The 20,202-nt window shown below is 40.7% G+C and overlaps 2 protein-coding genes across 11 annotated transcripts in view; one reads left to right on the plus strand and one right to left on the minus strand.

Moving 5' to 3' along the window:
* Nucleotides 1–17: 17 nt before the first annotated feature.
* Nucleotides 18–19,031, minus strand: PLAA (phospholipase A2 activating protein). Of its 2 annotated transcripts, none has more exons than XM_075078744.1 (14): nucleotides 18,779–19,031; nucleotides 16,234–16,427; nucleotides 14,404–14,504; nucleotides 14,203–14,323; nucleotides 13,708–13,875; nucleotides 11,930–12,065; nucleotides 11,277–11,446; nucleotides 10,186–10,343; nucleotides 9,015–9,231; nucleotides 7,855–7,923; nucleotides 6,230–6,301; nucleotides 5,271–5,372; nucleotides 2,240–2,404; nucleotides 18–739 (listed from the first exon to the last, which is right to left on the minus strand). In XM_075078744.1, exons 1-14 carry the CDS (start codon nucleotides 18,925–18,927, stop codon nucleotides 174–176), a joined length of 2,388 nt encoding a protein of 795 aa, XP_074934845.1. In that variant the 5' UTR covers nucleotides 18,928–19,031; the 3' UTR covers nucleotides 18–173. The 2 variants fall into 2 exon arrangements, with proteins under 2 accessions (XP_074934845.1, XP_074934846.1); XM_075078745.1 differs by lacking the exon at nucleotides 18,779–19,031 and adding an exon at nucleotides 14,702–14,778 and having other exon boundaries at nucleotides 16,234–16,353.
* A 98-nt stretch (nucleotides 19,032–19,129) lies between these two features.
* Nucleotides 19,130–20,202, plus strand: part of IFT74 (intraflagellar transport 74) — a 43,359-nt gene continuing 42,286 nt past the window's right edge. For 5 of the 9 annotated variants that reach the window (XR_012657981.1, XR_012657980.1, XM_075078746.1 and 2 more), the window contains exons 1-2: nucleotides 19,186–19,270; nucleotides 19,978–20,118. Coding sequence is in view for 7 of the 9 variants with exons in the window: in XM_075078746.1 (XP_074934847.1) it covers nucleotides 20,002–20,118 (117 nt within the window). In the remaining 2 variants the exon portion in view is untranslated. Of the gene's footprint in view, nucleotides 19,322–19,550; nucleotides 19,574–19,977; nucleotides 20,119–20,202 lie in introns of those variants that run through there. The other 4 variants (XM_075078749.1, XM_075078748.1, XM_075078747.1 and 1 more) reach the window with 4 other exon arrangements.

The following is a 20,202-nucleotide window of genomic DNA, read 5'->3' on the forward strand; positions in this document are numbered from 1 at the left end:
TCAGAAAAGCAGTCAAATGACAGTTTAAGAAGTTTTATTTGCTCTGATCTTTCAGTAAATCAAGTTTAAATCATCCACAGTATTTCTTCCATCATAGTTGTGACAAAATACGAACAAAAGCATCTTTTTCTGCATACAGTGTGTCTCCCCCAAGTGCTAAGAAAACCAAACAATTAGAGCAGATCAAGAACAAACCTACAGCATTCCTTTACTTTAGCCGGTTCTGATACAGAGGCATACTTTTTAATTTGAGAGTCAACTCCAAGAGACTTAGCTAATTGCACAGCAGTTGTATCATCACTGATTAGTGTCCCAAGAGCCACAAGCAGTCTAAAAATGGCTTCAAGATCTTGAACAACTTCCATAACTGTGCTGATTACTGATAAACATTGAGCTTTGCCCTCAATGTTGTTGGCTTTATGTAAACATACAGCATAGTTCAACATCAGTGTGGCAAGAGCAATGTGGATGTTCTTATTATTGCCCGATTTCATTTCTATTGCTTGTGTCATGATTTCACCTCTCTGTTCCATCATGAGCTTCTGGCCTGCCTGGCTGACAAAACAATTGCAAAGAGCTCTAAGTGCCAACAGCTGGTTTGCTTGCTTTCCATTAGGGTTCAGAAATTTAAGGAGAAGGATGGTAAGTTGTACGTGATTCTTTTCACTGCAGAACCTCTCATTCACAGTGGGATGTCTGACAGACAATCTAAGAATGTCTAAGGCTGGAAAGACAATATCTAAGAAACAAAACAAAAAAGTTAATATTGCATTATGCATAAATGTATTGGTGAGTTTCTTTCAGACACAGATATTCTTAAACTCCTAGCTCTGGGAACAGACAGTAACAGTTTCATGCAGGAAGAGATTCAAGTAAAGACAAGTTGTCTGAAATTCATAGAGACAAGTATTGACAAACCCATACTAGTGATACTTCAATTAACCACAAAAAACATGTTCCTTAATTTAAGATAAAAACAGTGCTTTGCAAAAAATCTTAAAATCTTTCCTAAAAGCTCTAATTGATAACACTGAAAGTAAGCATAAAATATGATAACTAATCCAAAAAGGTCTTTGAAAGCTTCTCAGTGACAGAACACCCCTACACAGGCATCTCCCTTTGTCCTCATTCCATATCTTACAGTTTAGTGTAGCTACAAAACTGCTTAAAGAAAAATAAGAAAAAAAATTCAGACTACCTTCAACTCTGACATATAATTTGCAAAGGAAAAAAAATGTCCTCAACTCATCAGCTGGAAATCACTATAAAGAAACTGAACTTAATGAGTTTATTCAGTAGTTCCCGTCCACTTTACCAAACTTCAAACATACCTAGCTCCTTGTGTCTACTACTTGTATCTCATCCTTACAACCAAATCAAAGCTGAATCTGCGAAGCTATTTGAGCAGTTTTTCCTGCAGATATGCAGAATCTTGAGAATTAACGCTTGGTATGATACAAAGAGTCTGAAGGTATGAAGACATGAGCCATCACCAGCTCCTAGCTATGCAAAGCAGTTTGATTAAGTGATGTTATATAATAAACATGAATTTTTAACAACAAAATATTCTTCCCGTTGAATTTTTAACTGCAATTTCAAGAAAGCAGTCCATTTTAACTGTATATTTAGATACTTGTATATGGAATGTATCCATTTTTTCCAGAATGTGCAGTAACAATCAAAATAGCCTTTCCAATCCATCAGTGCCGATAATACAATATCAAATGAAGTTGCATCACCTCCACTTGTATTCATTCAGATGTCATTTCAGTAATGCAGTTCTGATCACAGAACCTAGTTTCAGTAACCTAGCTTCTTTTCTACCATTTTAAAGAGGAGCTACTTTTGAGACTTTTTAAAAATAATTTATCTCCATAATTTCATCTCTCATTTGACAACAACTGAGGACTCCAACCTCATACTTTGCTCTATTTCCATATAAGCCTCACACCTCTTTCTTGAGCATGCTCCTGCTAATGAAATAACCATGACTGACATTTATATCAAGTTTCTCCTTTATGTTTACTGTTGTGCCAGCAACCAATTCCCAATTTTGCAATTCATGCCACTGCCCCTGCTACTGATCACTGCTATTGGCAGCAGTTTATCATCTTCTGGTTTCTGCTTGGGTTATAAACTCTTTGGGACAGACTCTGTGTAACAGCCAGCATAACAAGACTTTTGGTTCATGGTGAGGTATTGATGAGGTGATGGTACAAAAATAATTGCAAGAGTCTACCTTCTGGCCAGTTAACTGCTCTCCATAGAGTCTCAAGTTGCTGTGCTGTAGGTGTTTCTGCAGAGGTGTTGCACGTTGCAGACATTAACTTTCCTAGGATTATCAAGTCATCTTCCGTAAGCTTATGTTCTTCAGTTGCATTGCCATTAAGTTCCTTTAATTTGCCTGTAAGACCAATAGCAGATGAATGGCTTTCTGACATTAGAACTTCACAAATCCACATCATGAATGAAACACTACAAAAGCACTTTACAAACAAGTTACAACTATTTTAATTGTTTGGTGTGTGTGTGTGTGTTTATGTTTAGATTTTTAAACATTACTTTTCCCAGTTCCATCACCTTTCTAATCTTAAGTTTTTAATCATCACAATGATTGCTACTATTAAGCCCCCTCTAATACTGCAACAAAGATTCAGAATTCACTTCTTGGCCTATATGCCAGGAAAAATGCAGAAAAGCATCATAAGACCATTAGTTTTCAAAACTGAGATATGATTCTTTTCTGCTGTTTTCTATTATTAGGTAGTAAAAACAATACAGAAAGTATATGTTCTTAGCGTGATCACAGTTTTTCTGTTGTTATTATTTAAGTGTCAGAAGCAAAATATGATTGCACTATGTCCTATATTCAAATTTCAATGCAATTTAAAAATATCAAAGGATTGGTACATTATTTTCATGTACAGCATTTTGCTTAAAATGGATCTAGCATCTGGCACCTGCCAATCATGGTTCTTCCAGAACTGATGAGGGCCACATCAATAAACACACAAGCAGGCAACATTACATTAGTACAGCCTTATGAGTTTTATAGTATGCACAAAAATCAACTGTGGCACTCTTACAAAAAAAACCCTCCCAAACCAAACAAACATTCAGCTATTAATCTATCCCACTCGAGCCAAAATATTTACAAGTGTATTTAACCATGCGCTGTTACAAAACTGCAGGAAACTCAGAATACTAAGCTTCAAAAACCAAACAACCCACTAAGCCTATGACTAATACAGTTATCCTTTAAGAATATTGGACAAAAACTGATGCAGTATGTTCCTAAGACTAAGTAAAAGTCTCTGCTTAGCTATAATATAGGATAATGAAGGTCAGCCAGTCTTGCTCTTCTCCCTTTTAGTAAGTTCTGGACAAAATTTTACTTTAAAATCCATGCAAATCTAAAAGAAGGCTAAATCTATTACTAGCAACAACCTTCAGAAAGAAATGTTCTAGTTTGTGAATGCCTTACCTTCTCCCAGAACAAATACCAGAGTGAGAAAATTCAGGGAAACAGAACGGGGCTTACTGAAGATTCTGACTGGTATTTTTAAATGGAAAATGAAACCTGAACAATCCATAGAAGAGAAATATTGCAGACAGAAGGCCCCAGAGGGTCCCAGAGAGACCGTGACAGTCTTGAGAAGTGGACCTATGAAAACTTCATGAAGCTCAGCAAGGCCAAGTACAAGGGTCCTGCACCTGGGCCAGGGCAATCCCCAGGATTAGTACAGACTGGGCGATGAGTAGATCGAGAGCACCTTGTAGAAAAGAACCTGGGGATGCTGGTGGATTAAAAATTGGACACGAGCCAGCAATATGCACTTGCAGCTCAGAAAGCTGATCCTATCCTGGGCTGCATAAAAAGAAGTGTGGCCAGCAAGCTGAGGGAGGTGATTGTCCACTCTCATGACAGCCCACCTGGAGTACTGCATCCAGCTCTGGGGTCCCCAGCACAAGACAGACATGGACCTGGTGGAGTGGGTCCAGAGAATGACTGTGGAAATGGCTGGAACATGTCTCCTATAAGGAAGGGCTGAGAGAGTTGGGGTTGTTCAGCCTGGAGAAGAGAAGGCTCTGGGGAGACCTTATTGCGGCCTTTTAGTACTTGAAGGAGGCTTCTCAGAAAGATGGGGACAGACATTTTACCAGGGCCTTTAGTGACAGGACAAGGGGTTTTGATTTTAAAAGACACTGAAACAGGTTGCCCAGAGAAGCTGTGGATGCCCTATTCCTGGAAGTGTTTGAGGTCAGGTTGGATGGGGCTTTCAGCAAGCTGAACTAGTGGAAGGTGTCCCTGCCCATGGCAGTGGGGCCGGACAAGATGATCCCAACTATTCTGTGATTCCATGACTGTAAGGCCAGGAGCCTGAGCTCTTCAAAAAGTTGGATAAAGGTGAAGGTATACTTTTTCTAAAAAGCAGAATCTCTTGTTTTAAGTTTCCTCATCAGACTATCTAAACAACTACAACATTTTGAAGCTATGTATATAAAGGGGAGGGAAGGAACTGGAAGAATTTTGATTTGGAGATCTTCAAGGCAGGTACATTGTGAATACACACTAGTTTCACAAAACCCATAGAAGTACTACGGCACCATACAAAAACATACTGAAATAAAGTGGTGACTGAAATAGGGTAGAAATTCTGTGGAACATTTACATGAAATACAGAAGAAGAGAGAGTAGAATAGGAATGAAACATGGGAAAAGAGAGGGAAAAACAAGCCAATAATAATGTTTACCAAAAATGTGTATAATTACTAAATATTGTACACTGTTTTTCTGTTACGGAGAGTGTTCTGCTTAAACACTGAAGTGACTATTACCGCCTATGAAACTGCAGAATGCCTTACTTTAAAACTTCATAGATTACACCGTCTGGCTATCTGGTGAAATAAACTTTCATGAGCAGAAAGGGACTGCACATGACCTGTGTACCCAGCAGCTATTTGAAAAAAAGTACAGTATTCAAATATACCAGCTTGATAAAAAAAGATGCTGAACAACAGCGGACATAAGCTGAGGGATAAAAAAACCTGAATATCCTATATTTAGATAAGAGTTCTTGTGAAATTCACTCATACTCCTAAGCCTTCAAATACATGCACCATTAAAATGACGAATGTAATTTTAAAAGGTCAAAACCAAAAAACAGTAGGAAAACTATGATCTTTTCAAAAAGCTAAGTGATTTCCCAAACATGAAGTTACTTCAGACAGATAAAAAATAAAACCATCCTTGAAATTAAAACACTGACCCAGTATCTGTGTAGGATTGGCCTGGTCAAAGGTGACAGCATCCTTCTTCGGAAAATAAATATTTTCAAGTTTTGCTGCAGCTGACTGGTAGGCACCCATTCCTACATGAAGGAAATACAAAAAGTTCAACTGTGTACCGAAGTGTCTGACATAGAACAATAATGTACCAGTAAGTCCCTCCTGCTGGACATTACTCAAAAAAATCTTACAAAAAACCGGAACGCTTATGCAAATAGCTGTCATTCTTTACATTATTTTTACATTCAAGGGTTAAAGCTTAAATCAATACCTTTACAAACTGTTCTTCCCCAATGTAAAAAATTTACTATCAAGTCTAAATTATTAACAGTGATTTCTGGATTACATGAACTATATACACAGTCATTCATAGGAATGGGTATTGCAGGTGAGACATGAAAAGTAGCAAGGGGTCATTTTAGAACAAAGATACCTGCTGCCCCTAAAGTCTTAATGTTTGATTATTTTCATAATGAATAGGCTAAGTTTTTATATATTGAAAGATTTGCAGATATGACCAAGTTACATCAGATGCAATAGTAGACTGAAATCTCTTAAGAAAAAGAGTAATAAAAAGTTTTCATCTATGACCTATAATGATTTCCTAGAATCACAGGTGAATTTTAGTGGCTGACAGAGTGTAATTTCCATGAAGGACATCTATCAATTTTTTTGACCAACAGCATAACTAGTAGGAAACCAAAAATCCTCTCAAAACCAAATTACTATCATATATTATAAAGCTTCTGTGCACAATTCCTAAATGTAAAGGGAGGCACTGTTATCCCTATTTTCTGAATAATTTCCAGAGCATAAGCAGCTTCAATCAGCTCACTATTTTTAATGAAGGATAAATTTGCATCAATATAGAATCCTTGTCAAAGGAAAAGCCAAAGCAGAAGATCAGCAATGCTCTTCATTAGCAGGCATCATCTCTTACCTGTATATGGATCAACCCCACCTACTGGAGCTACTGCATCTGATGATGAACCAGGAACATAGCGGCCAGCACCTGAACAGAGACATTAGGCTTTTTAAACACCATGACCAGTACAGAGGTAGCTTATACCTGTACTAGGTACTAGTTTTCAAACATCACTATTAAAGGTGTTATTTTGCACTAAAGGAATTAAATAGAAGTCTTCAACACTTCTGCTTGGTGCCGCTGGTGGTGATGATGGCATTCACAAGCTAAGTGACCCAAGCTGGGAGACATTCTGGCATGGTCTCTGGCACCCACTAGCATGAAGGCCCTCAATACAGCAGATACCTTATCCATGACAAGCTGCAGGGGAAAGGCACAGCTGCCCAGGCCTGGTCTCTCCCTGTGCCTGGGGCCAGCAGCAGCCTCTCCTGTGGGAGGTGCACTCTGGCACTGAGTCCTCAGGTGAAGGAACTGCAGGGTCTTTGAATCTGCAGAGACCATAGCCTGAGCCACACAACGCAAGGGAGGAGACACAACTGAAGACCACAGTAGAACAGGAACAAAGAAAAGACTGTCAAGATAGGAAGGCTGAAGGCCGTGGCTTCTGGCAACAGCACAAAGGCTTCTGCTCCACCTGTATATGTGGAACTGCAGAACAGGCATAGCGCCCTGACACTGGTGTGGACAAATACCCAATAGAGGATGCATCAGAGCCAGCTGAGACTGCACCTCATGCCTGCAAAAAGGGGAAAGGACAGCAGTAGTGGTGAGAGGCTTCCTCCTGCAGTGATTGGAGGCACCCGTCTACTGACATGACCCGGTATCTTGGGAAGTTTGTGTCTGCTGGAGGCCAGGATGCTGCAGAGAGACTGCCACACCTTGCCTGGCCTTCAGACTGTTACCCTGCTGCTCTTCCATGTGGGCATCAATGATCCTACCAAGGAAGTCCTGGAGAGTACCAAGAGTGATTAGAGAGCCCTGGGGGAAAAGGTGAATGGTCCAGGTGGTGTTACTTTGATGCTGCCAGGAAATCAAAAACACTTGAGTAGAAACAGACTCATCAAGTGGATCAGCAACTCACTGCATGGCTGGTTTTGCAGGCAGGAGTTTGGCATCTATTGACTACAGGACCCTCTCTGAGCAGCAAGAGCTACTAATTAGGCATGGGATAAGCCTGACAAAGCAGGGCTGGAACGTCTTTGCAAACAGGCTTGCTAAACTAGTGAGGAAGCCTTTAAATTGGCTATGCTGGGGAGGGTTAGAATCTAAAATTTAGGGTGAAAGGTACCAATAAAGGTCACATAATAAGGAAAAAGTAATAAAGGAAAATTACTTCTATGAATATACCCATTCCTGTGTTGGCCATGCATGTGAGAGTTTGAGAAAACATAAGCTTTAAGACCTTAATCCTCTGCTGTGGAGGACAGTGACATGAGGCAGAAGAGACAGCAGAGGGCTCTCCTCTGCTGAAGAGATCTGGACCTGCTTTGACAGTGGCAGAGTCCATCTCATCAGTCTGTCCCACACTACTGCCCCAAACTGAGAACTGCAAACAGTGGTCTGGAGCTGAACACTGCAACTGGACACAATAAAATATGCACCTTATATGCCAGCAAGATAGACTATTAATTTTACATTACCTGTAAATGGATCTGCTGCAGCTGTTGTACTTGATCCAGATGAAGAGCCTGGAACATAACGTCCAGCACCTAGAGAAACATTAAGAAAAGCAGTGACTACTGTACATAGCTTGATGTTATTAAAATGTCAATACTTTTCAGAAATAAGCAGCTCAAAAATAAAGCCAAGTATCAAATAAGTCTAATTGGTTCTTGTAGCAGTATAAGTAGTCTGATCCTATCCACACAGAAGTCTCCTGATGCTGAACAAATTCATCCTAATTATCTGAGGGTCAGCAATTTGTTTTCTGGGGCATACACAATTACACATGTGGACACAGCCAAATAAAAAGTACGTGCGTAAGTTCAGATGACTGCAGCTCTGTGAGTTGCATCTAAACCTGATTAACAGCTGGTATTCACATTTCTAGCTAACTGCAAGAAAAACATTTATCTCAATTATTTTATTCACATTTTGTTCCACACGTCATTTGCAAATGGTTTATTTTGGAAATGATAATCAGGATGTAATTGATTAACGTGGTTCAGCTTACAAGTAATTAACTTGTTCTAGTTCCATTTCCTGCCTGGCAAAGGGTAATTTATGTATTTCACTCAGTTTCAGTTCATTCTCTAGCGGAAGTTTTGTATTTTATTATTTATCATTTTTATTATTTCCTTAACAGCCCCATACCACCTCTTAAAGTAATATGAAAAGTGGAGTTTTCTTCCACTGGAAAAAAGATTACACTGAATAATATAACTGGCTTGACTAAAAATTTTGTTGAAAATATGTTCTGACAAATACTTCACAAGTTCATCAAGTTTTCGTATTTTTCTTGCCAAATCTATCTGTGCCTTGCCCTCAATCATTCAAGGCCATAGAAGTCCTGTACAAGAAGTGCAGGAGCTACGACACTGAAGTCTGCCTGAGCAAGCAGTGAGGTGGACTAAAGACTGGCTGAACAGCCAGGCTCCGAGGGTGGTGATCAGTGGCACAACATCTAGTTGGGAGGCCAGTCACTGTTGGTGTACCTCAGGGGTCAGTACTGTGTCCAGTCCTGTTCGAGATCTTCATTAATGATCTGGAAGATGGGTCAGAATGCACCCTCAGCGATTTTGCTGATGACACAAAACTGGGAAGAGTGACTGATGTCACTGTTTAAGTTTAAAACTTTTACCTGTAAACGGATCTGAAAACTGAGCACTTGAACTCAGTGTTTGCCCCTTAGTGTTGTCTATGATGAACTTGGCCACCTGATCCAGAAACATAGGATTTAGATCATTCTTTTGCAGGAAGTTGTACGCAGTCAGCCAAGGATCTTCAGTGATGTTATATGGCAGTTTGTAGGAAGGCCCACTTTCATTTACATCAATAGTGAAAACATAGTCATATTCCTTTAAGCAGGATTAAAATAAAAACCAGTTAGAAGTTTGTCAGCACTTTTTACATAAGGATGTATCAAATGTAGACTAAAAACGGCCCAAGACTAAGCTGAAAACTTTAATACTGCTACTTGCAATTTGTAACAATAATACTCTCCTACACAGGCTGCAAATAAAAAAATATTTTAACCATACCCTGTGTTTTCAATAATTCTCTGTCTCAAGAAGAGACAGAACAACAATAGCATATAAAACATCATATCATGATAACGCATGTACAGATTTATTACAATATAACAGATGCATCAGGCAACTCTCATGGACAGCTCTGGCTGCCTGCAAAGCTATCGGGCAGTCAGATGCCTCAAAAAACTTCAGTCTTAAAAGCACACCTCTAATACTAGAAAACAAATTCATAAGGTTTCTTTAAACCATCTGAGAGAAAATTAGTGTCTCAAAGGCATTCCTTCTCTGGTGGTGCTAGACAGAGACTTCACTGAAATATACACAGAAAAGGAAACGTTTTTCAGCTTACCTGTCTTTAAGTTCAAAATTTACTACAGAAAAGGGGTACAGAAAGCTTGGTAGCTAATATTTTAGATAAGTCTTGCATTATAAATTGTACAGTTCACTTCCTTTGGAAATGAAGTTAAAACTAGCTTTTCAAGTTATCAGCAATAAATACTACAGAACTTGATGACTTCTCTACTAGAAGTTTACCTTTCTCTACAATAATTTGTCTCCATTGGTTTGCTTTTTCACAAAATATGTTTTAAAAAAAATGAAGCAAGCAGTACTTATTTATACTTCTATCTTTGAGTTTTAATAGATCAAAGATGACAGAAAACTACCAAGTACTTATTTTCTAAATTATATTTTAACTAAGCAAAGACTGGAATACATTTTTAATGGGAAATCAAGCATTTTACTTAGGAAGAAATAAAACCAATTAAAGTTTGCATATACCTTTCCTTCAAATAAAACCTTTCCAGATGTTTGTTGTGTGGCTCCAGAAGAACCAACAACGTCGCCAATCTTTATCCATCTTCCTTCACTAACACTCCACTGATACGCTTCGACTTTCCCATTATCTTTAATAAGCCGTGTCTGTCCATCTCTTGTTCCTATAGACGGGAGTGTTAAGAGTTTGAACAAATTCAAGAATATGATTTACTTTAGGAGAGAAAAAAAGTCTTCAAATAGTGCTGAAGTTTAAAGATGAAAAGATAGTTCACCAACATTTAAAGTCACAGCACAGGAAGTAACTAGATGCTACATGTCACCACAAGAATAGCAAGAATCTCGACAACAGCATTTCACAATTATGGCTATGGTATCTGCCCCCAGGCTAAGTTGCAAAAGCAATCCTCAAGTCAAGTATTTCAAAAGTTTACCATTTTCCCAGGGAGGTGACAATCAAGAAAGGTGATGTTCTCCCATGGTCTAACAAGATGGGAAGCTACATATGATTGTCAGATATACGCCACTTGCTGATGAGAGCCAAGGGCTGAGGTCACTGGTTCGCCTTGGGGATAATTATTTGTCTATTTAAGAGTAATCTTAACTACTACTGCTTCCACTGTATTCTCAGTAGTCTCTCAACTACCTGGGAAATGTAAGCTGAGTCAATCAAACTATTTTTTCTGCTTTAGTATTCAGCTTGAAATTTGCATCTACTTTTCTTTTAGAAAATAATTTCACATTCAGTAGTCCTTTTGCAGATTACATTACTGTCTCATATACTATTGGCACGGCTGACATAACAGATCCAAAACCAATCCAAAACAATCTTGAACGTGCTGCAGCATCCTGAATTCTACCTTCTAGATTATCTCATAAGAATTTTTTTACCATTTTCGGCTACAAAAAATATTTTAAACTAGAGTCTTACCTCCAAAAGAATCAATGAAAGTACAGTAGAGCAAAACTAAGATGTTTTCTTCAGGAACTCTGCTGACAGTGATCAAAGCCTTAATTTTGGAAACTATCAAGAGTTTCAGTACCTCAGAACCAAGATTTTGAGACATCTCTAAAATGACAAAAGTACAGTAACTTACCAGGATCCTTAAGATGTTCTCTTCCAGGAAGGTCATCAGCATTAATATCCCCTAAATCACCAGTTTTAGGGTCAATGGATGATTGGGAAAGCTCATTTTCAAAAGCTTGTATCTCCTCAGTACTTGCTGTACGTTCCAAAGACTCTGTAAACACTCTTATAATTCCATCACTGAATAGAGGGAAAACATTCAAACAAAAATACTACTTTACATGTCAGAATTATTACATACATTCTGATGTTAACTTCTACGTAATGAGAAATCACCATTATTTCTAACAACCCCTCCCAATTATTTTTATGAAAGGAATTTGCTCTCATACTAAGAACAGCCAGAGAAAGACTTAAGCGGGTAACCCTATCTGTAGTAGAATTTTAGAATCAGGATGGGATATGCCTATCAAAAAGGTTCTTTATACAGTACTTGAAAGTCCATTCTCAGTACACTCATGGTTTACCGCATTCTCAGAGAGCTCACTCTACCCCTGCAATTCACATCACAAAATGACTTTTTGGATCAAGTGTAGCACGTGTTTAAATTTAATTGACACACACGCTTTGATGGCTGTAATTGTATCTAGAATGATGCTTGTAATTTCATCAAGGGTTTGCAGGTTTACATCTAAAAATACACTGAGCATAAAACCTGGATACCTTGCACCAACTACAATGTCACCATTGTCTAACACACAGCAGCACCATACAGACTGAGCTGGGAGTCTGATTGTTTGAACACATTCCCCTTGTTTCCAGATTCTGAGAGTCCTATCCTCTCCAGTAGTAACAAAATCTGAAAAGAAAGAAATATAAAAACTTTTAAAGCATAATTTTAGTGTACTGTGATACCAGGTGCTGTTCTGCAACTGGGTATCTAAACATCAGAACAGTAAAAGAAGCTTTTTATAATTTAATACTTCTCTCAATTGCAAGAAGAGAGCTAAAAGACAGCTACCGTGTAATTGTCTGTGCTGGTTTTGTTTGGGATAGAGTTAATTTTCTTCACAGTAGCCAGTATGGGGGGCCATGTTTTGGATCTGTGCTGAAAACAGTGTGGATAACACAGGGATGTTTTAGTTCCTGCTGAGCAGTGCTTACACAGAGCCAGGGCCTTTTCTGCTCCTCACCCCACCAGCGAGTGGGCTGGGGGTGCAAAAGGAGTTTGGAGGAGGCACAGCTGGGACAGCTGACCCCAACTGGTCAAAGGAATATTCCATACCATATGACATTGTGCTCAGCATATGAAGCTGGGGGAAGAAGAAGGGGGTACGTTCAGAGTGATGGTGTTTGTCTTCCCAAGTCACCATAACACATGATGGAGCCCTGCTTTCCTGGAGACAGCTGAACACCTGCCTGCTGCTAAGTAGTAGTGAATCAATTTCTTGGTTTGCTTTGTTGGCATGCATGGCTTTTGCTTTCCCTATTAAACTGTCTTTATCTCAACCCATGAGTTTTTTCCCATTTACCCTTCCAGTTCTCTCCCCCAGCCCACAGGAGCTGAGTGATTGAGCAAATGTGTTGCTCTTACTTGCCAGCTGGGATTAAACCATAACATTGTCCTCTCAGAAAAAATAAAGTGCATAAGTTGCAGGCTAAGCAGCAAGCCAGGGAATGAAAACGTACTCTAGATAAAAAAAAGATTCCTTCCTTCTTTTAAGAGTTTAAAGAACTTTGAAGAATTTTGTAACCATCACTGTTTTATCTTGCACTATACTTGCATAGTTCCACATTTGTTTTAAATTAAAATTTTTTGCAAGGTAGACCTGCTTTTTCAGGATACATGCATAAAGCACTCTCAGAAGTCTATGAACTCCTCAAAGAGGAATTTTAAGGCATAAGACAATTATGATATACACATCCACTACTATGCATGCACTGTACCTGTTTAACAAATGTGCAAGTGTCCCATACACCACACAAAGATCACCGACTTGGAATTGCATCTGCAACTGTCTGCAATTAGTTCTGAACATCTAAACCTCTAACTCTGAAAACAAATGCAATTAAGCCCCACACAAAATTCTTAACCCAAACCATTTGAAATGTATTTTGAAAACTTTCTGTGCAAGTATCTAACTTTACATTATCTCAAACTGGTAAGCCATGCGTTACCGTTTTAGTACTCTGTAACAATGCTGAAATACAGGTGGCAACCTACATGATAGTTTTGCCTATTGCTTTGCCAAAGATTCACTTAAGCCTTACAATTAGGCCTAACACAGGACCTTTCATCTCACCTACTGCCAAAGCAATTCTGCTGGAGGTGTGATTTGGAGTGAATCACAGCTTTTTTTTTAAATTTTGATGCTAAAAAAGAAGTAAATGAAATGTAACCCAAGTTCTTTAGTTGTGGCAGCTCCACAGAACTACAGAATGCCTACCTTGTTATTTCATTTTGGAAGAATGTTGGGTAATAATCACAAAAATAATCTCACCTTTACATTGAGGGAAGACAGAGATGCTGTATATATAATTTGTATGTCCATAATACACCTGCAGACACTTGCCAGAGATGTGCCATCTTCGAACACTAGCATCATTAGCACAGGAAAGGAATTCCATTTCACTGAGGATAGCTAAACCTCTCACACAATCTTCGTGTCCTTTATAGAAGAAAAGAAAAACTTTTAATGCAGATCTTCTTTCCATTAGCAGCAGTATGCCATTTCTATTTAGCTCACATCTAAATCCTGGCAACCAATCTTCATTATGGGAGCAGTTTTAAAAAAAAAAAGGGGGGAATTCATTGCTCATTATTCTCTGAAAAAAAAATCTAACTCTTTTAAAAGAGATGCGATTCTGGGGTCTACACTTAGAAATCCTGCCGAAAAATTGTTCAATTTATCTACAGTTTTGTGGGGTTTAATTTTTTTCTGTGTTTTGAAGGAGCACATGACCCTCATGAAATTACCAAATGCAGCAACATTTACCAGTGAATGTTCTTTCACATCTGCCTGCCTTCCACAGTTTAATAGTTTTGTCAGCTGAGCCAGTCAACATTAATCCCTGTTCAGGCAGTATCTTCACAGCCCATATTGCAGCTGTGTGACCCTGCAAAAAACCAACATGTTACACTTGTCAGAATCAAATTTAGAATACCTGTTTTATATTCACGTAGAGAAACTTTGTACCTGTAATGTCATCATACATCTGTCATTCAACCAGACCTTGGCTGTCATGTCCCATGATCCACTTAACAATGTGCCGAATTTCCCAGACGAAAGGCTGCAAACTAGAATGAATATTCAAATCAGCACTGACAAGTTTCCTGCGTTGCCACCAATCTTACGCCAGCAATTTAAAGGGATGCATTTAAGAAGATTTACTTGGAATTAGTAGAGTACTTAGTGTTGAGGAGTTTCGGGAAAAATTAATTGGAACTGTGGTTGCACTGCAACCTAGAAAGGAGCTGCTTAAAAATCTCTTCACCTTAGATTACAAGATTTTGCATCTTCTTGCCATTCATATTTTAAATTTCCCTTAGTTCCAGATCTCTTCTCCTCAGACTAGAATATATTGACAACAGGTTAGATAACCACTGAAGACACGGAATTAATGCAAAGGTTTAGATTTAAGATTACAGCAAAAGCCAAGATTCCATCAACATGTACTACTTTATATCCTCAAGAAGCAAGATTTCATACAAAAAATACTTATCTTCTTGGATGGCAAAAGAGTACTAGAAACTTGGTAATATTTAAAGATTTAGCAAACAATCTGCAAATGCTCCACTAATACACAGATATAAAACTGAAGACACACAGTGCTAGTAAGGTTATAAGTTTGCAAAAAGAGCTAAGGAGTAAACAGAGTACCCTGTCCATCTCACCATTCACTGAAGGAAAGTATGGCCTTATCTTTCTTGCTTCTGTCACCCCACAGTGGGACCTGGACAGTATTCTAAGCCCTGTCACTTGTCATGTCCTACTTTTTCCCCCACTTTAAAACCAGATTTTACAGTTAATGTAATTCTACATTTTTTTAAATGCTTTGCATTACTGTAAAAATTGCTACAAATACTTTTTTGTAGGGGAATCTATAACTTGCCTAGAACAGCCCATCCCTTCTCACACCTGTGGAGGGAGAATGTCACATGGTACTTTAACCACTCATCCATCCCAGGTTTCTGATAAAGTACATAAGCTACTCCATGTCTCCTTACACAGTGACGTTATTTTCTTTCTCTCTCAGAGAAAGCCAAGATGTTTATAATACAACAGTACATTTTCGGTGCTGCTTAGCAGTCCAGGTTATTTTCAAACTGCTCTCCCCAGCCATTCTTTAACACAGTTAAAAAAAGCCCCAAAACCTCCAAGACTTGGCATGTTTATTTTTGACACCCTGTAATTACATGATTAGACTGTTCAAAGGTCTATTAAATACTAGATCAGCTCACAAAAAGATAAACTTAGTGTGCTAACATGAAAATTGCTGAATCTTTTGTTATATCGCTCAAGAAAAGATACGCAGAGTTGGTTTAATGTCACGTTGCACTGACCTGACTAATGAGAGATTAAATTTCTGCAGTGAGCTTTTAGTGTTCACTATGTGTTTAAAGCGCCAATTAACATTAGATCAGCATCTAGGTAGCAAAATGGGCAGTGAAATTTGTTTATTTAGGAAGCTAACTTTTTGTACTGCTTTCAATTTAGACATAAAAATTAATACACAGAGAACAGGTTAACTGCGTCTTAAAAATCAAACTCTTGGCAAAAGGGTAATCGTTATGTAAATTCCCATGTGTCAGCCAAGGCATTCATCAGTGTAAACTTGGAGGTCCTTGCAATGAAGTCACTGCATGAATTGAGATTATAAAGTCCTATTTACAGAGCCTGTAATTAAAAATCTGCTATGTTAAATAACGAAAAAGTCACAACTGAGTTTTATAACAACTTAATTTTCTTGCTAGCAAACCATGTCAACTTTTATAGAACAAACTCCAAAATAAAATGGCTACATACCTGTGTTCCTATGACCTTTAAGGATGTAAAGGGGAGCTGGGCTATTAACTGTGAAAATGCAAATGTTATGATCATTGCCGCCAGTTGCAATCAGCCCATGAGGATAGAGGTCACTTGGAGGTATGATGCACACACAAGATACAAAATTTGAGTGGCCGCTCATACAGTGCATTTCAGTAAAACCCCTGTTAAGACTAAACATATACAATAATCAGTTCAGAGTCATGACAGAAACAGTACTTATCTGAGGCACTGAAATACAACAGGTGTTTTACACTCCAAATCCTGAAATAATAACTATGCTTCCATTGTCCTGAATAAATACTATGGATTACCTAGAAAGAATGAAAAACGTAGGAGAAAAATTATATCTCAGCATTCCCACCCAGTAAGCAATATTTAAAGCTTTCCACTCATTTTTAAGTAATGGTAGGCCTGGAAGGACTTAGGTTTTTTTTTTTCCCTGCTCCCTGGAAAATGCTGTGCCCAATTTCATCAGAGGTAGTTGCAGTTTGCCTTTATGAAATCTTTTGTTGTCTCACAACTCAAATATGTATCCCAATACACCCTGAAATAACAGAGCACATAATTGCAGAAAGTTTAAGGCCTAACAGTCTATTCACTGGCTCTTAATTATGAGCACTATGGAGGTTTAATAGTTAAATGGTTCATAACTGACTCAAGCAGCATCCTTATTTTTCAACATGATCCAGCCTCAATAGTTACAGCACTAACTGGAAAAAGCTACTTATCCCAACACAATAAATGTGTGCATTGTGGTGGTGTTTGTTTGGTTCCGGGTTTTTTCTTTCTGTTTGTTTTGGTGTCTGTCCCGTCCCCCCCACGCCCGCCCCCACACCCCCCCGCACCCCAACAAAAAAAAACCATATCATATCACACTGTCATCCTTCACACTCCAATGCTTGGAAAACTTGGAATATGTAGGGAGATCACGATGCTCTTCTAAATTCTAAAACGTCTTCTCTACTGGAGGTACAAAAAACAAATAAAGGTAACATACCTTCCTGTAAAATTTAAATAACATAAATAACATACAGCAGCTTGCTTACCCACTAAACCCTGCCTACTGTAATCCCAGAATCTTCAAAGGAGAAAGAGATAATTATTACCAATTACTCTGCATAAGTTACCCTCACTGTATTAGTGACCCCACAGGTACCCTGTGACTTCCTCACACAGACCTGAAAAATTACGGGTTAGAATTAGACCTCTTTCCCTGCAATATATTTCTATACAACTTAACAAGCTCTTCCCCTTATGACAAGAGATTTAGTAAGACACAATTAATGAGAGTAGTTTTCCTTCCTCTCAGCTGCAGAGCTACAGAGATCAACTTAAACAGACATGTGAGCTTTCAGGCAGATTTGCCAATTACCTCTATTTCACCAGAAGGCAGTGGAAAGAATATCCATGCCTAGCAACTTCAGAATAGAGTTTATAATAATAGATACGTGAGAGGATACATCCTGTGGCTTCTTGCAATACTTTATATCTCCATCACCCCCTATTTGCATTGCTTAGCAGTACCTCTTCTTGTCATAATGATATGCTACAAAATTCACTGAGTGAATTCAGAAAGACAAATCCTGTAGGATAGTAGTGCAGACAACCCTGTACAACAAGGATATCTGAGAAAATAACATTGGGGTTTTATTTCCTTTTCCAATGTCTTTGCATATTTAAATTTTCTGTGTAGTTTTTTGTTCATATTCCATTTATAAAATCATTAAGGTTGGAAAAGACCTCTGGGATCATCAAGTCCAACCATCAGCTCAACACTCTCAGGCTTCTTAAACCATGCCCTGAAGTGCCACATCTACACGTTATTTAAACACCTCCAGGGACGGTGACTCCACCACGCCTCTGGGCAGCCTGTTCCAGTGTCTGACCACTCTATCAGTAAAGACATTTTTTCCTAATATCTAATCTAAACCTCCCCTGATGCAGCTTGAGGCCACTTCCTATCGTTCTATTGCTAGTAACCTGGGAGAAGAGACAAACACCCACCTCGCTACAGCCTCCTTTCAGGTAGTTGCAGAGAGCAATAAGGTCTCCCCTCAGCCTCCTCTTCTCCAGGATAAACAACCCCAGCTCCCTCAGCCGCTCCTCATCAGACCGGCTCTCTAGACCCTTCACCAGCTTTGCTGCCCTCCTTTGGACACGCTCCAGCACCTCAATGTCCTTCTTGTACTTAGGGGCCCAACACTGAACACAGTACTCGAGGTGCGGCCTCACCAGTGCCGAGTACAGGGGCACGATCACTGCCCTGCTCCTGCTGCCCACACTGTTCCTGATACAAGCCAGGATGCTGCTCAGAGAGGGCAAGGAAAGAGATTGTTTTAAAAATGTTCAACGCAGACTCATCAGGGCGCCTCCAGCTACCCGGGCCCAGCTAGAGCCCGCCGTCTCCCCGAGCGAGCCCCGTCGGCAGCCCCAGGGACGGCGGCGGGCCGCCATCCGCCGTGTCAGGGGTCCCGCCGAGCCTGGTCCAGAGCGGCCGCCCAGCTCGGCGGCCGGCACTCACCCGTCGGGAGCCCAGAGCCGCGCAGTTCGGTCCCGGGAGACGGAGACGAAACCACCCGGTGGGAAGAGGCCGCAGGTCAGGCCCCGCACGTCCTGCCCGTGCCCCAGCAGGGAGCAGCTTAACCGGTAGGCACCACCCTCGCCCGCCATAGCGGGAAGCCGCCCGGCCGTCCTGACACAGCAACTCCCGCCGCCGCCGCCGCGAGAGCCGCCGCCGCCACCGGAACCCACTGCGCGCCGCGCCGGAAGAGGCGTCCCCGGCCACGCCGGCGGGGACGGCGTGCGGCGAGACTCCACATCCCGGCAGGCACCGCGCCCGGAGCAGGGCGGAGCGGCAGAGCCTCCGCCGCAAGGAACTCTGGGAGCTGTAGTCTTCACAGAGCACCGCCGGGGCCGCAACGAGACTTCTGAATGTCGCGATAGGCGGTACGGCGCGGGTGGGTGGTTGCTGCGATACCGGCTGTCCTGTACGCGGAGGCTTGGTGGCTGTCCGGTGAGGGGCAACGGTGTCCGCGCTTGTCCGCAGCTCCGTGAGGCTCCCAGGGTCTGTAGCGGGACAGCCGTGCCGCCGCCTCCCCGCCTGCCCGAGGCCTTCCCGCCTCCCGAGGCCATAAGCTGCCCGGGGCAAAGGGGAGCTGCCCGCCTGCCCGCCCACTCGGGCCACGGCCGCAGTGCCCCCGTGTGACAGGGCCCCCGAGGGGCTGCCCGGCAGCTCCAGCGGCCCAGGAGCTGCCACTGTGAGCCGCGGCGAGGAGGACCCCCGCCGGGCTGATGGAGGCTGCCGGGGCTTAACGGGGTAGCGCAGTCTGGGTGTGCCTTGGTGGCTGCCCCCAGATACCCCAAATGGGTACTTAAAACAGCTTTTCGCTGCCAGTTTGTTTCGTGAGAGGCTTGAGTTCTGGGCAAATGCTGGAGTAATGAATGTCACGAAAATTAGCAGGACGTACCTGTTAACAATGTAAACAGCTGACTAAGCGCTGAAGAGGGTTGCTGCCTCACCTCACTGATGGGCCTTCTGTGGTCCTCTCCAAGCAGGCTCTGTCTCATACCATGCTTTTCCAGTGAGGAAGTGCTTTGCAGATTTCTAAAGAAAATTAAACTCCCTTTTATAGGGGGACGAATTAAGCTTCAAAGAGTCGATCTCTGGTAGTTTTAAAGAATTTGTCCAAATTTAAGGATCACTTCTATCCTTCTTTCCAGGGAGAAGTTCAAGAGGGAACAAATATGGCCAGCAGTCACAGACCTCCAATAGCTCGTCCTTCCTCAAGAGCAGGAATAGGGCTGACCACACGACCTACCTCTTCGTCAAGGACTCCATCAGCAACCAGAACAGGAACAGGGGTATGTTAAAAAATTTGAACATTAACTTTTATATATTTAAATTTCTATCCATTTTTTTGTAGTATTTTTAGTTCCGTGACTGGA

This window comes from Phalacrocorax aristotelis, chromosome Z (genome assembly GCF_949628215.1).
Source record: "Phalacrocorax aristotelis chromosome Z, bGulAri2.1, whole genome shotgun sequence".
In the NCBI taxonomy this organism is placed as follows: domain Eukaryota; kingdom Metazoa; phylum Chordata; class Aves; order Suliformes; family Phalacrocoracidae; genus Phalacrocorax; species Phalacrocorax aristotelis.